The sequence below is a fragment of the Opisthocomus hoazin genome, chromosome 24 (assembly GCF_030867145.1).
Source record: "Opisthocomus hoazin isolate bOpiHoa1 chromosome 24, bOpiHoa1.hap1, whole genome shotgun sequence".
Taxonomy (NCBI): Eukaryota; Metazoa; Chordata; class Aves; order Opisthocomiformes; family Opisthocomidae; genus Opisthocomus; species Opisthocomus hoazin.
In genome coordinates, this window is record NC_134437.1 from 82,035 (window position 1) to 94,626 (window position 12,592).

Genomic DNA, 12,592 nt, shown 5'->3' on the forward strand with positions numbered 1-12,592 from the left:
ACTCCTTCCCCACCTTTGGCGCTTCTCTTAAACAGCCCATAAGACATCTCACACATTCCCACAATCCCCTAAAAAGGATCCCACAGTGGGCTTTACACATCCCTCGTATGCTCTTCCACCATATGCCGCCATCAGGCAAACACCCTCAAAGGTGGGGATCTTCCTCGATCTGTAGGCACGCCGGGAGCCCCCGCGCCTCACTCTGGAAGGGACCCAGGCCAAGACCGAGGCCTGGACCCAGGGGCCGACCCCAGTCCTCAAAAAGCACTGGGAGCAGCCCAGCCAGGGCGGCATCACGCTGGTTCGGCCATCGGAGTGCCCCGTCTACGGTCGCTCCTCCGCCCCTTTGGGTTACAGTGACCGGCCCTTACTCACACAGCTAAGCGGTAGCACAGTCCAAGTTCCTTACGCAGAACTGATCTCGGAGCGTTACCGCCTCCTGTCAGGAGCACTAGCGCTCGTGCGGCGGGTGCTTCGGCTGCCCGCGGGTGGACGGGAAGCGCGCGGGGCTCTCTACGAGACAGTCCGCTCGTCCCCAGGGCAGCCAGCAGAGGCCCACCGCGGCGGCGTGCCCGGCCCTTCCGCCGCCACCACACCGACCGCGGCTCCCCGAGAAGCAGGCAGGCTCGCCACCGCGCCGGTCCTGCCGCGGGGGCCGGCGGGGCCGCGCCCCCTCACCGCCCCCAACCCCCACCATCTCCATCCCCTTCCTCCCCCCTCACCGGCGGCGAGCACCAACCGCCTCAGCGCAGTATGAATTTGGCGCCTTACCTTCTTATTGGCCAGTATCCGTCGCCAATAGACTCCGGGCAAGCGCGGTGGCGTCTCACTGGCGACCAGTCAGCAAAAACTTTCTTCCGGCAGACGCACCAATAGCGAGGCGCGGTGGCGCTGTCCAATGAGCTGAGCCCTACTTTGCGGAAGGTCATAAAAAGCCTGGGTGCGGGCACTGCGGCCTCACTTTGCCGCAGAGCTCCGGTGGAGGGGGTTTCGCGCCCAGAGCGTAGCGAGGCGCCATGTCTGGCCGTGGCAAGAGCGGCGGTAAGGCCCGAGCTAAGGCCAAGTCTCGCTCGTCCCGGGCTGGGCTGCAGTTCCCGGTCGGGCGCGTTCACCGGCTGCTGCGGCGCGGGCACTACGCGGAGCGGGTGGGGGCCGGCGCGCCCGTGTACCTGGCCGCCGTGCTGGAGTACCTGACGGCCGAGATCCTGGAGCTGGCGGGCAACGCGGCGCGCGACAACAAGAAGACGCGCATCATCCCCCGTCACCTGCAGCTGGCGGTGCGCAACGACGAGGAGCTCAACAAGCTGCTGGGCGGCGTCACCATCGCGCAGGGCGGCGTTCTGCCCAACATCCAGGCCGTGCTGCTGCCCAAGAAGACGGGCGGCGGCGGCGGCGCGGGCCCCACCAAGGCCGGCAAGAAGGGCAGCGGGCAGCAGTCGCAGGAGTACTAGGACGGCCGGACGGCCGACCCCCCCCCCCCCCCCCCCCCCCGGCACCACACAAAGGCCCTTTTCAGGGCCACCCCCATTGCTCACTGGGAGAGCTGCGATCCGCGGGGAGGGGGAGGGGGGGTGGGATGTGGAGGGGGGCGCGTCTCTGTCCCGTCGTCGTGTCTAGAGGCAGCACCGGCCCCGCTAGCCGGGGGCTGCCTGCCCGGCCACCGGGCACGCTGCGGGGCCTCGGAGCGCTGGCATCCACAGTCGGCTGGCAGCCGAGCAGCAGTGACGAATCGGCCCGCCAAAGTCCAGTCAGAAAAACTGTGCACAGAAGAGCTGCTCCGTAAAGACTTACTACACTTACACTGGGGTGGTTATAATTTAACTGTATTTATCATCTGTTGCATTCAGTGGACGTTGCATAGAGAATAAACAATGCTTCGTTTCCAAAATGGGACCCCAGTAAAGCGCCATTTCGGTGTTCCTACAAGGCACTGTAACACACGAGCCCAGCCGAGAGGATGACGACCCGGTAGCGAGCACAAGGAGCCACGGTAAAGGGAGAGGGCTAACAGTTACAGAGAAAGGCACAATAGCCCATATTCAGGCTCCCTCTTCCGCTCCCCCTTGACTGATTAGGGTAGATGAACGACTGTGTCACATTACCCTTGTAGACAGGCATACAAGGGAAACTAGACGCCGTCTGCTTCCCAATTTATTACTGGCCAATTGACAAATTTATATCTTACAACTGCAAAATTAATTCCTTACCTTAACTGAGGCCTACGATGTACACTGTACCTGTGCTACTTTACTATGAGGAACCCAGTATTTGGAACCTAATAGCGGTCTTCCTCGCCAGCGTTCCGACGAGTGAACAGGCCCAAATAATAGTAATGACTACTGGAAGTACTTCAGTATGTCACAGTTGAGTCTGGTTATAATCTGTAATGAGTGCCTTGTTCCTAAATGGAACAGGAGAACGCTTACAGATTTTTTTATTAGGGTTTTTTTTTTTCAACTTTCTGGCTACAAAAATTGTTGAAAAAACTTCATGGAGACACTTGCGATTTAGAGAAACGCAGAAGGGGATGAAAACCCTGAACAGCGTAAACTATTCAAATTAGTCCACTTAGTATTTCAAGTTTTTGCGCCCAAACATCAGATAAGACCGGTGTGAACGCTTAAATAAATCCCTTCCTCCAAAGGAGGATGCTAGCATAGCTGCAAAGGCTTGCTCGAGTGGTAGCCATCGTGCTGACCACACCACAGGTTTAGCGTGCATCGTTGAGCTGCCTTGCCACGCTAAGGATATGCTTAGCTCCCTTGTTCAGAAGTAAACTAGCTAGTTCAACACCAAGGTTCTCTGCAGCTTCCTGGGCCTGACCAGGGACATTCTTGGCTGTGATGCCAACGTGCTGCACATCGTCATTTGGTCCATCTTCGTTCTGCAAATACAAACACCTCAACATAAGGCAGCAGGAAGGAGCAGGCCGTGAATAGTTTAAGCCGTACATGAAACGGGGTAAAATCGGTGGTCTGAAGAGCCTCGAAAACAGTGCGCTGTTACAGTTTCCACAGAACCAGACCAAAAGCAAAAGAGAGATTTCAAATGGTCTGGTTTTGCAATTCAGCTTCAAGTTTGGATTTTGGCGCCACCGTGGTTCACGTACCTCTCGGGGATAATTAACACCGGTCTGCATAGTGTCCTTCAGGCTATCAGATCCATCCAAACTGTAGACCGCTCCTGTCAAATACAACTGGAAAAGACGTACAGAAGGGATTCGTACCGCGCTGACAAACAAACAGGAAGCCAACAACCCCCTTTTTTAAAAAAACACGCAACATACAAAGCTAAGTCCGGACGGGAACGCTTTTGTAGTGCGGTGGGATCAGCCAGATATAAGAAAAGTAATCCCTGGTACAGAAGGTGTGCTTGCCAAGGAAAAAGCCAAACGTTTTGCTAGCTTCCCACCTCCTCAATCACACTCCATTGTGTAAGGTCAGAAGCGAGACTTTCAGATCCGAGGGCAACACTACCTTTCAAGAAGCAGGGGGAGGAACTCCGGTGCTCATTATACGGGCATTTTCTAGAAGACCGAGCTTCAGTAGCCAGACCCATGCACATACTCCCGCTTCGGACACAAACCCAGAAGGCTCCAGACAGGAGCCTATCTGCCCTAATTAGCCATCGAGAAATCTGCTGGAGTTACCGTCAGGGAACGTACACGCACTGGAACAGGTTTCCAGAAATAATCCCACACAAATACAAAATGCTCCTCACCTGGCCATCTTTCAGCACGGTGTTGACGGCGACGGGGACGCTACATCCACCCTCCTAAAACAGAAAGCAGCTGACGCCGAGGCTCCTACCCGACACGTTCAAAGCAGACGCCTCTAAAAAGTTCAGGCTGCACACAGCCCTGCCTACCGCTCTTCAGGCCCTTCTCTATTCAGAAGTAATCTTCACCTCACAATTTTAGGGAAGCGTAACACATTTCCCATGCTATGGCGTCAGGTCGAGTAGCAGAGCAGTGTTTACTGCTACAGGCAGAACAGCATGGATGCCACACCTACCAAATGTTTCATGAAGGCTCTCTCCGCAATGCAGCGTAACACGGTGTCTGCATCGTGCAGGGCAGACACCATATTCAGTATCTCTTGGTCCTTGGCACGAACTTCCACTGCTAAGGCGCCCTATAAGAAGAAGAAACACGCGATGTATCATAATAATTCCTCAACTTCATGCATCGCGGTGTGCACTCAGCACCGGTCACGAGACAGAACTCGGAGGCTTGGATGCATCGCACTAAGGGAGCGCTGTGTAGACATTTACAGAAAGGAAGTACAAAACAACCCACTGGTCGCAGCGACATCCTATAGCAACTGCTGTAAAGGGAAGATCCGAACCTACGTTAGCCAAGCGTTCAAGATCATGCCGTCACCTCAAACCGTTCCGGAACCTATCTCCGTTATGACTGCGTATATGCAAAAACCCACCCCGATATCCCTTCGTGACAAGAAGGCTGGATAAACCCAAGCTTCCCAACCTTTTCTCAAGATAAAAATCAAGTCCCGAATAAGTAACAGCGACAGAACAATTCTTTCCTAAACGGGAAACGACACTGGGGAAAAACAAAACAACAAACGGGGAACTGCACGGTACCTGACAAACGCGTGATCAAAATCACTACGGCAGACTGAATTTGCAGATCTGTCACTTGCAATCCCTAATGCATAGCCAGCTGGGGTTTCCCAAGTTTGATATCCACTGTGCGACACCGCGTAAACTCAGCCACACAGCCAGCATGCGCTGGAAGGGTTTGCCTGCCTATAAACAAGAGCACCAAGAGCAAGGCAGGTATTTCAGCTCCACGCTACGGGAGCGAGGACACCGTGCAGCAGGGAGAAGGAGGGAGCGTCACAGGACAAAGACGCTGCGGCGGCTCTGCACGATTCTCTCAGTACAGCGCAACACCGACCCTGCCCGAGCGTGCCCCTCTCTGCCCCGTTGGCCCAGTGCAGCTGTGCCGCGCGTTACCTTTACCATTTACTGGTTTTCCATTACTGATGGAAATCAGCCCCCACCACACCGGGTAACAGAGCCGACTACCATTTTTCCCACAAGCTGTGCCTAAAACGGCGTAACGGCCAACAGAGATTGATGTAGTAGTTCTCTGGCAACCAACACACGAGAAGTATTTGGCACAATTAACTACTCCGACACATCGTACTGCTGCCAGCTTGCAATACGCAGTACGGCCTAAGACACAAAAGTTGCAACGTACCTGTCCGACGGCATACAGACAATCTTCAGGGCTTAGGAGCTGGAAGAAAGTCAAATCAGAGTTAACTCGCGTCGCGCTGTTCAGAATACGGGAAGCGAGAGCCAAATTCCACGCTCACCTCTAAACCAATTGATTTTGCGCCTGACCAAAGATATATCACCTCCCCCTTCCCGTGCCTCAGTGTTTCCACCCCTAAAGTGAGATGATGCACTTTCCTTCACCTGGACCGTAACACCGCGTGAATTAGCTAATCAAACAAATCTTAGTCACGCACACTGCTGCGCTGCTGGACACCAGTACTGTGAAATGCCAGGAGACGATCACATCGCAAACTGTCACTGCAGTGACAGAACAGTCTAAGTTTCTGTACGACGAAAACAAAACCACCTAGCCAAAGAAAAGAAAATCCTCCCAGCGGCGCATCAAATCACGAGCTAACGTGGCAATGGGTTTTGCAGACTGCACGCTCATCTTTGACAGGACAGCCGTGAAGTCTGGAAGGCAAACGGCTGACCGTTTGGCAGAGAACGGTATTTTCTGCTTTGCTGCTGCTCACCTGGCCGATGCGATTCTCCCAGCCCATTCTCTTCAGCCCAGCAGCAGCCAGGATGATGGCACTGAAGTCCTCCTTCTCATCGAGCTTCTTTAAGCGGGTATTTAAGTTCCCTCTCTGCAGAAGCGATTAAGCAAGCATAGAAACAACAGGCAGTCCCATAACCACTCAACACTCGCCTGAGCCTGTTCACAGAATGCACAGAGTCCAGTAGTCTCCAAATGAGAATCGGCCAGAGCACCATCCTGAAAGAAGCGTTACATACGGACAATTGTTTCCTTAAATAGAATTTTGCTGAGCATTAGGGAATATTAATTCAAGCACTGACTCTGCAAAGATAAGCATGTCACTTAAGTATGTTATTAACACCCGACGCTAACTCCTTTTGCACAGTGAAGGCGGCGGCCACCGGGACTGAAGTAACCATGCCTTTTACAACTAGGTCGGCGGCCCACGTTGGACCGAGTGGCCCACATCGCAGCCGGGGTACTGGGAACCAATCGGCATTCGGCCACACCGCTGCGACAAACACATGGTAGGGCAGGCACCCACGAAGCGGGTTTTTGAACATTCCTTAACGTGAGATTCATCTGCATCCTGAATCTCGGCTAGATTTAAGGCTGGCCCCTACTTTACGGCCTCACGTGAAAGCAGAGGACAGAATGGGCTACGGCACACTACGCGCCCCTACTGCGTTAATGGAGCGCAGCCTCTGAGGAAGCAGTTTGTTCTTGTAGGTCAGGTGGCGTAAATCAGCCTTGCTTCTAGATTTCGCATCGAGTTCTATTTTCCTGTTTGCAGCTTTACCCGGCTCCCACGTTTTGCCAGGAAAGGATACAATATCCCTAAATTCTAACTGAGGGAACTTCTTTTTCAGCTGGGCCGCTCTCCGAAGCGAACTGGTTCCAATCACGCTGCGGGAAAAAGAAAATCAATGAAATCCAGAATACTCCTACACTCACCTCCAGCCAGAGATACGTCAGAACTTTCAAGGAAACAAATTAAGACCTTTTTTTTTTAATTCGAAATAAAGATCCAGGAACCTACCAATCATTTATATCTCCTTAGAAGAAAGGAAACTCTCGCTCCGAGGTTTAGCATGAAGCCTGGCTGAAGCTAGATGCAGGCAAGCCACTCCCAAGAAACCGATTTAGAGGAAGCGCTTCCGAAGCGCAGTCCTTAGCCACGGTCGATGACCGATGAAACCTCATTAAAAGATCACAACATTTCTCACAGGCAAAAGGGGAAAAAAAAAAAAAAAAGACTCGGCTGACCCAGGCTGAACCAGACAGCCGAACAATTGAAGTTACTAAAACGGAGGGACTTCATCGATGATAGAAATGCACTGGGAGGAGAACCTTTGGTAACGGTAGGGTGCGTAACTGGAAACCAGAGAAAACTGTCAGTCCGGGCAGTAAACATTCCCTTTCTAGAGACGTCTGCCGTTCGCTTTTCTCAGTACCCTGGAACCTAAAACAGATGTGATTTTCCTGCTATCCAGATGCGCAGAAGCGCAAGACTACATTTGTTCTTTTCTTTCACTTTAATACAGAAAAAAAATAATCTTTCCAACGGTTACCTTCATCTGAATAATTTCACTCAGCTGTCTCGGCCAAAAGACTCCAATCACCTCTATGAAAAGGCAAGTAATTCAAAATGGAGACACTGCTCACGCTCCCAACAGAACCGTTAGAAAGGGATGCCAAAAAGACCGCAAAGAAATGAGAGCTGGCTGGGTGAGAACAAGAGCGTAGTTCGGAGCCACGCAAGCTAAAATACCCCACCGGACACCACGTCTGCATTCTACGCACAATAGGAAGGAGCAGGAATTCACTCCGGAGACTGCGGTAAGAAAGGGTCTAACTTCAGAAAACATTGCAACTCAAGGGCGGCTCGAGAGATCCAACCTCACTCGGTGTGCCGCACTCCCGTGAGACAGCGTTGCTCTTTTCAGCGAGTGAGTTCAGCGTAACGTCTAAGGAAAGCTAACGGAAGGCACTGTAAAACCACTACAGTGCAAAGCCAGGAGCTCACTGACTAGCCGCTGGGGAAGTGTCAACCAACTCCTCCCTTCTACTTCCACACCTTCCCCTTCCTCTCCCCACTCACCTCTTTTCAGGAAGAAGGCTCAGTGTTTTCCCGCAGTTTTTGGGATGAAAGACAACAGCATCAAGTGGGTTTTCTCTTCTGCAAAAATAACGCAAGCTCAGTATGGCCGATACATCATTTAACGGAAGCCTGCTAAGCTTAACAGTTCTGCTACCGGTCCCCAGACGAACTGCCTCGGGCTCCAAAATACCCCATCATCGTCGTAAAAGCAAGAATTTCCAGCAAACCCGCTGGCTACAAAACACTAGGACAGCTCCAGTGTTTCCGCTGTTTCAAGGATTAATCGGAAGGCGGTCAAACTCTGAACACCTAAAAGGACGTAAGCCGCCCTTACTGTCCTACCACTACCATCACTGTAAAATGCAAATCCCTCAGAGAATCGAGCCTCACATCCACACTTACTTGCAGACAGCGCCGATGGTAAAGCCAGGAGGAAGAGACGTGGGCAGGTCCTTCAAGGAGTGAACCACGAGGTCGACTCTAAAAATTAGAGGACAGTAATCGCTGAACAGACAGCTGAGCTCACGGGGTACCTACCAGAGGCCTGCAGGTCATCTACAGAAAAATGTGAATCTACCCTGGGAATTAATTTGGAGAAGAGGGAGGAATTTCAGGATTCTAGAGCCAGAATTCCCGTCGAATTCTAGCGTTACTCCGGAAAAGCCACTTCACCTTTCTCTGTCTCCCTTTTGTCACGCGTAAAATTGAGTCGATGCCTTCCTCCCAGCAGCGATGCAAAACACATTACAACAATCAGGTTGAATGATGGGAAGAGGCCGGAGACATTCAAACGGAGAGACTCCTCGTACCAAAATGCAACCGGTACGTTGTCCGGTATTACGCTTCAAACTGAAAATAATAGCTAGCCAAAGTAAAAGCTATCTGCTTCGTTACGAGGCCAACAGACAGCACTGTAAATGCTTGAGCATCCAGTATTTTTTCACCGATTTTACTCAAAAATGCACTATCACGTGTCTATAGGTCAGAGATGCAGAAAAGTATGTTTGGTTTTAAACCTACTTTAACTAAGGCATAGGCACCGCTGAAACCCTCCTCAGGATACCGAAAAAGAGACCAAAAAAAAAGCACTAATCTCTCTGTGCTCCAGCAGGAGCCCGAACTGAGTTTTTCTGTAGAAAGAAGTTACCGAGAAAGCCGCACAACTTGCCCAGGCCCCATTCTCCTGCGTATTTAGAATGCAAATATATTAAGAAATGTTAACACGACAACACTAAATACGTTACGCAGTATGTTAACGCCATCAAGCAAAGTATTTTTAAAAGAACATACTTGTAAGCAGGGGTTAGATTAGATTACGTCCTCTCTAATGCGCTCGTAACACACAAATTGCAGCAGAAAAAATTTAAAAAACCCCACACCTAACTGGAGCAGACCAAGTGACACAGCAAGTCCGCTTCAAAATACGTGGCGTAAGCCCAGGGCAGAGAGCGGAAACAAAAAAGAAGACGACAATGACTTATCAAAGATTTCTGTCTTTGCCAGACAGGTAGCAGAACAGAACAAAACTAGATCGCGTATGCAGCAAGCCAGAGATGTCCAAAGAGCACCACAAATGCCAGAGGAGGAAGAGAAAACAATGAGCTCTTACTCATTTCTTTCAAGTGCATTTTCCAGCTCTTTGGTGAAGAGGCTTTTCTCTCCGATCTACACATATATAAAGGAACATGAATCGCAACGGAAACATCTGGAAATATATCATAAAGCACAATTACGGCTTATACGGAGAAAGAAGAAGAGATCCTTTACCTTGGAAAGTGCTGTATCCAAGATCTTGTCTCCGGTTGTTGACATGGCAACTACTCAGAGAGAGAGAGCACAGGCAAAATGTGAGGCTCGGTCAGAGCTCCTAGGCCTAGACCGGAAATAGCTACGTAACACGTAATGAGCAGGTACAGTGTCACACGCTACTGCGTGAATACAGACTCCAGACAAATATAACAGCAATTCGCTTCTAAAAGCACGCTTCGCTCAAGACAAGTGAAATTGAGACTTCCTTCACTGTCCTCAAAAACAGAGCGAGGGCCCAGACGGCAGATTTTGGGAAGAGCTGACCCAGCAGAAATTGCCACGGTCTTTCTCTGGAGTGCCAGTAAACAGGTACCCAGCAGATCTCTTCAGCGCAAGGCTGGGCTCCCATTATTCCTGCATTATTCAACGCCTCAAGCCCCAGACATCAAAATGTCCGTAACACTTAGCGGGGTGCCGCAAGAGCGATATCAGGTTCTCAAAGGGAGCAACATCGACACCGTCTGCATGACATACTCGGAGCTTCCATCATCAGGAGAAATCCACCTTTCTCCCCTAGAAGAAACCAGCAGCAGCCGCTCAGCCGCACAACCTAACTGAATTCAGGCGGCGCTCTTAGATAAGGGGGGTCGAATCCTCCTAACGAAACAGCACTCTACACACACCTCTTGCACGCAAAGATAAGCGGCTGGCCTCTGCAGCCATCTTCCCCAGGGCAGCGCCCCAAAAAAACTTACCAATCTCAAAGCGGAGGTCAGGGTACAGCTCACGGAGCATCTCGACTACGCTGTCGGTCTGAATGCGGGCCAGCTGTAACGAAGCAGAACGCAAAGCCCTATACAATGAGCACATCATCCATACAGGAGCTAGAGAGGACTTTGCCCTTCTTCGATGGTCAGGCATGCGTGACTGCTACGTTCTTGAAATCGAAAGCGTTAGAAATAAGTTGCCCCGAGTAAAATCGCTCACACAAAATCCTCGAGCCACGTGTACTCGCATCACGACCACAGCATTTCACTGAAGAACTCATTTTATCGACTAAGTGGAAGAATAACATATCCCCGTGTCCAGTGCCATTGTGATCCAAGCACCGACGCGGTAAAGCGAAGAATGTATTGAATCAGGAAGAGCGACTGGAGAAGCAGACCGTGTGTCAGGATTCGCACGCTTTACTTCCAGCTGTGTTAAGGTCACCAGCTGTTCCCCAGTCAGAAATTCCACCTCGGCGCCCTTATTCATAGAGAGCCTTTACCTACCTAACTTTGAGCTGCCCGCTTCCACCTCTGCGGACTGCGACTGCTGAAAGATGCCCGCTCATCGGCAAGCAGACAGAAAGGCAAGCAAAACCGTCCTCCTGCTGCTCAGTGACTCGGTGACAAAAGAATAAGTCACGTTGCACGCTGGGTACCCTCTGCTTTTTCTAAGAGTATGAATTTCACCAATACTGCAAGTTTTGGGAGAAGCCAGTAGGATTTCACCGTGCCGCTGGAAAATCTGTAGTTACTGGCAAATACGAGTTACTTATCCCATGTAAGAGCAGAGCTTTATTTAGAGGTTCGGGGGCGGGGGGAAGGAACAGCTTCGGTCTGCACCCTGCACAGCAAGCAACAGACCTTAAAGCAGTAAAGCGGAGGAAGAACAGTCCCTTCCGTAAGAACAGCAGAAGCGAGTAAAATAAAAACAGAATGACGCTAGCAGAGGATCGTTCCACACACTCAAGCAGCGGCAGACTCCAGCAACCGCAGAGGAGTTTCAGCTTTTCTCCCACTGATGAGCTGTGTAGCCCAGGGCAATTAACTTTGCTCTCAGGACTGTAGTTTCCCTACATATAACATGAGTAGAAGTACCTGCTTCCCTTTGGAAAGTGCCACAAGAGCCTCAGGCTAGAAAAAGAGGGAGTAGGCATGCGTGGCTACGTCCCTTGCCCCGATGTCTACGCGTAACACCTTCCCGAAAGTACAGAATTCTTCCCAGAACGTGCTACCAGAAGGATCGAGATTATCTCCGAACAAAGGCGCGAAGGACGTTTATCTCCCTGTGCCAGTCTGCTCCTCCCTGCTGCAACAGCTGGCAAGAGATACCCACCGTACCTCTGGACGGTCCCTGCCCCGTCCTTTGCGTGGGCTGAAGCCACCAGGCCTCGGGGGTTTTCGGTGGGGTTAGGGGTGGACTTTTTCCCGCGTCCGCAGTAGAGCTGCACACGCCTTCCAAGTTAAAAGAGCCGACAGCAAGACCCCGGTTATCCCGAAGGGCGCTGGCAGGCTCGCGCTCCGTTCACTGCGCGAAGGCAGCGCCGTTCCGAGCGGATCCTCCCCGGGGCTCCGCAGAGAGCCTTTTCACAACCTCCTCCAGCAGCCCCGAGCAGGCAGCCCAACTCTCGCTGCGAGCTCTTCCGCCCGCGGGGCTCCTCAGCCCCGCTCTGCCGCCCACCAGCAGCCGAGCCCGCAGCCGCTGCGATGGCAGGCCACGGCCCCTCCGGGCCGCCGCTGGCCGGGCTCGCGTCCCAGGCCGCGGCACCGCCGGGACGAACGCCTCCGCTCCCGCTCGGCGCCGCCTCGCCCCCCCCCCCCCGCGCCCCGGCCCCGCCGCTGCCTACCTGGCTCCGGCGGGTGCCCACGCGGACCGCTCTACCGCCCACGCCGTTCTCGGCCTGCGGCGACAACCGGGTCAGCGGCCGCCCCGCCCGCCGCTGCCGGCGGCCTTCCCCCCCTCCCGCCCGCGCCCGCCCCCCGGCCACGCGCGCGGCCCAGCGCCCGCCGCCTCGTCCCCCGCCCCCGTCAGAACCCGACTCACGGCGGCAGCGCCCGGCTCGGCCATCGCCCCTGCCTCGCCCTCAGCGTTCCCCGCACTGCTCCATGGCGGGACCCCGCCTCCGGACGTCACGTCCGGCCGCTCACGTGACCCGCGCCCTCCGCCGGCCGGTGAGGCACTCGCGCGCG

General features: G+C 52.9%; 2 protein-coding genes across 3 annotated transcripts; one reads left to right on the forward strand and one right to left on the reverse strand.

Moving 5' to 3' along the window:
• The first annotated feature begins 948 nt into the window (after window positions 1-948).
• H2AX (H2A.X variant histone) lies at window positions 949-1,801 on the forward strand. Its single transcript, XM_075442586.1, has one exon. It carries the CDS (start codon window positions 1,017-1,019, stop codon window positions 1,449-1,451), a length of 435 nt encoding a protein of 144 aa, XP_075298701.1. The 5' UTR covers window positions 949-1,016; the 3' UTR covers window positions 1,452-1,801.
• A 1-nt stretch (window position 1,802) lies between these two features.
• HMBS (hydroxymethylbilane synthase) lies at window positions 1,803-12,567 on the reverse strand. 2 transcript variants are annotated; one of them, XM_075442584.1, is made up of 14 exons: window positions 12,447-12,567; window positions 12,250-12,303; window positions 10,391-10,463; window positions 9,654-9,703; window positions 9,496-9,551; window positions 8,289-8,366; window positions 7,887-7,964; window positions 6,616-6,691; window positions 5,781-5,894; window positions 5,225-5,263; window positions 4,014-4,133; window positions 3,721-3,774; window positions 3,110-3,196; window positions 1,803-2,884 (listed from the first exon to the last, which is right to left on the reverse strand). In XM_075442584.1, the coding sequence occupies exons 1-14, from the start codon at window positions 12,468-12,470 to the stop codon at window positions 2,711-2,713; spliced, it is 1,077 nt and encodes a 358-aa protein (XP_075298699.1). In that variant the 5' UTR covers window positions 12,471-12,567; the 3' UTR covers window positions 1,803-2,710. The 2 variants fall into 2 exon arrangements, with proteins under 2 accessions (XP_075298699.1, XP_075298700.1); XM_075442585.1 differs by lacking the exon at window positions 12,250-12,303.
• Between the last annotated feature and the right edge of the window lie 25 nt (window positions 12,568-12,592).

What these genes read in the sequence shown, in the direction of transcription:
- H2AX (XM_075442586.1), top strand. Translation starts at nt 1,017, where the DNA reads ATGTCTGGCCGTGGCAAGAGCGGCGGTAAGGCCCGAGCTAAGGCCAAG.
- HMBS (XM_075442584.1), bottom strand. Translation starts at nt 12,470, where the DNA reads ATGGCCGAGCCGGGCGCTGCCGCC. An exon ending in TGGATACAGCACTTTCCAAG is followed by an intron (nt 9,552 to 9,653) that starts GTAAAGGATCTC and finishes ATATATGTGTAG; the next exon opens with ATCGGAGAGAAAAGCCTCTT. An exon ending in GTGTTAATTATCCCCGAGAG is followed by an intron (nt 2,885 to 3,109) that starts GTACGTGAACCA and finishes TTGTATTTGCAG; the next exon opens with AACGAAGATGGACCAAATGA.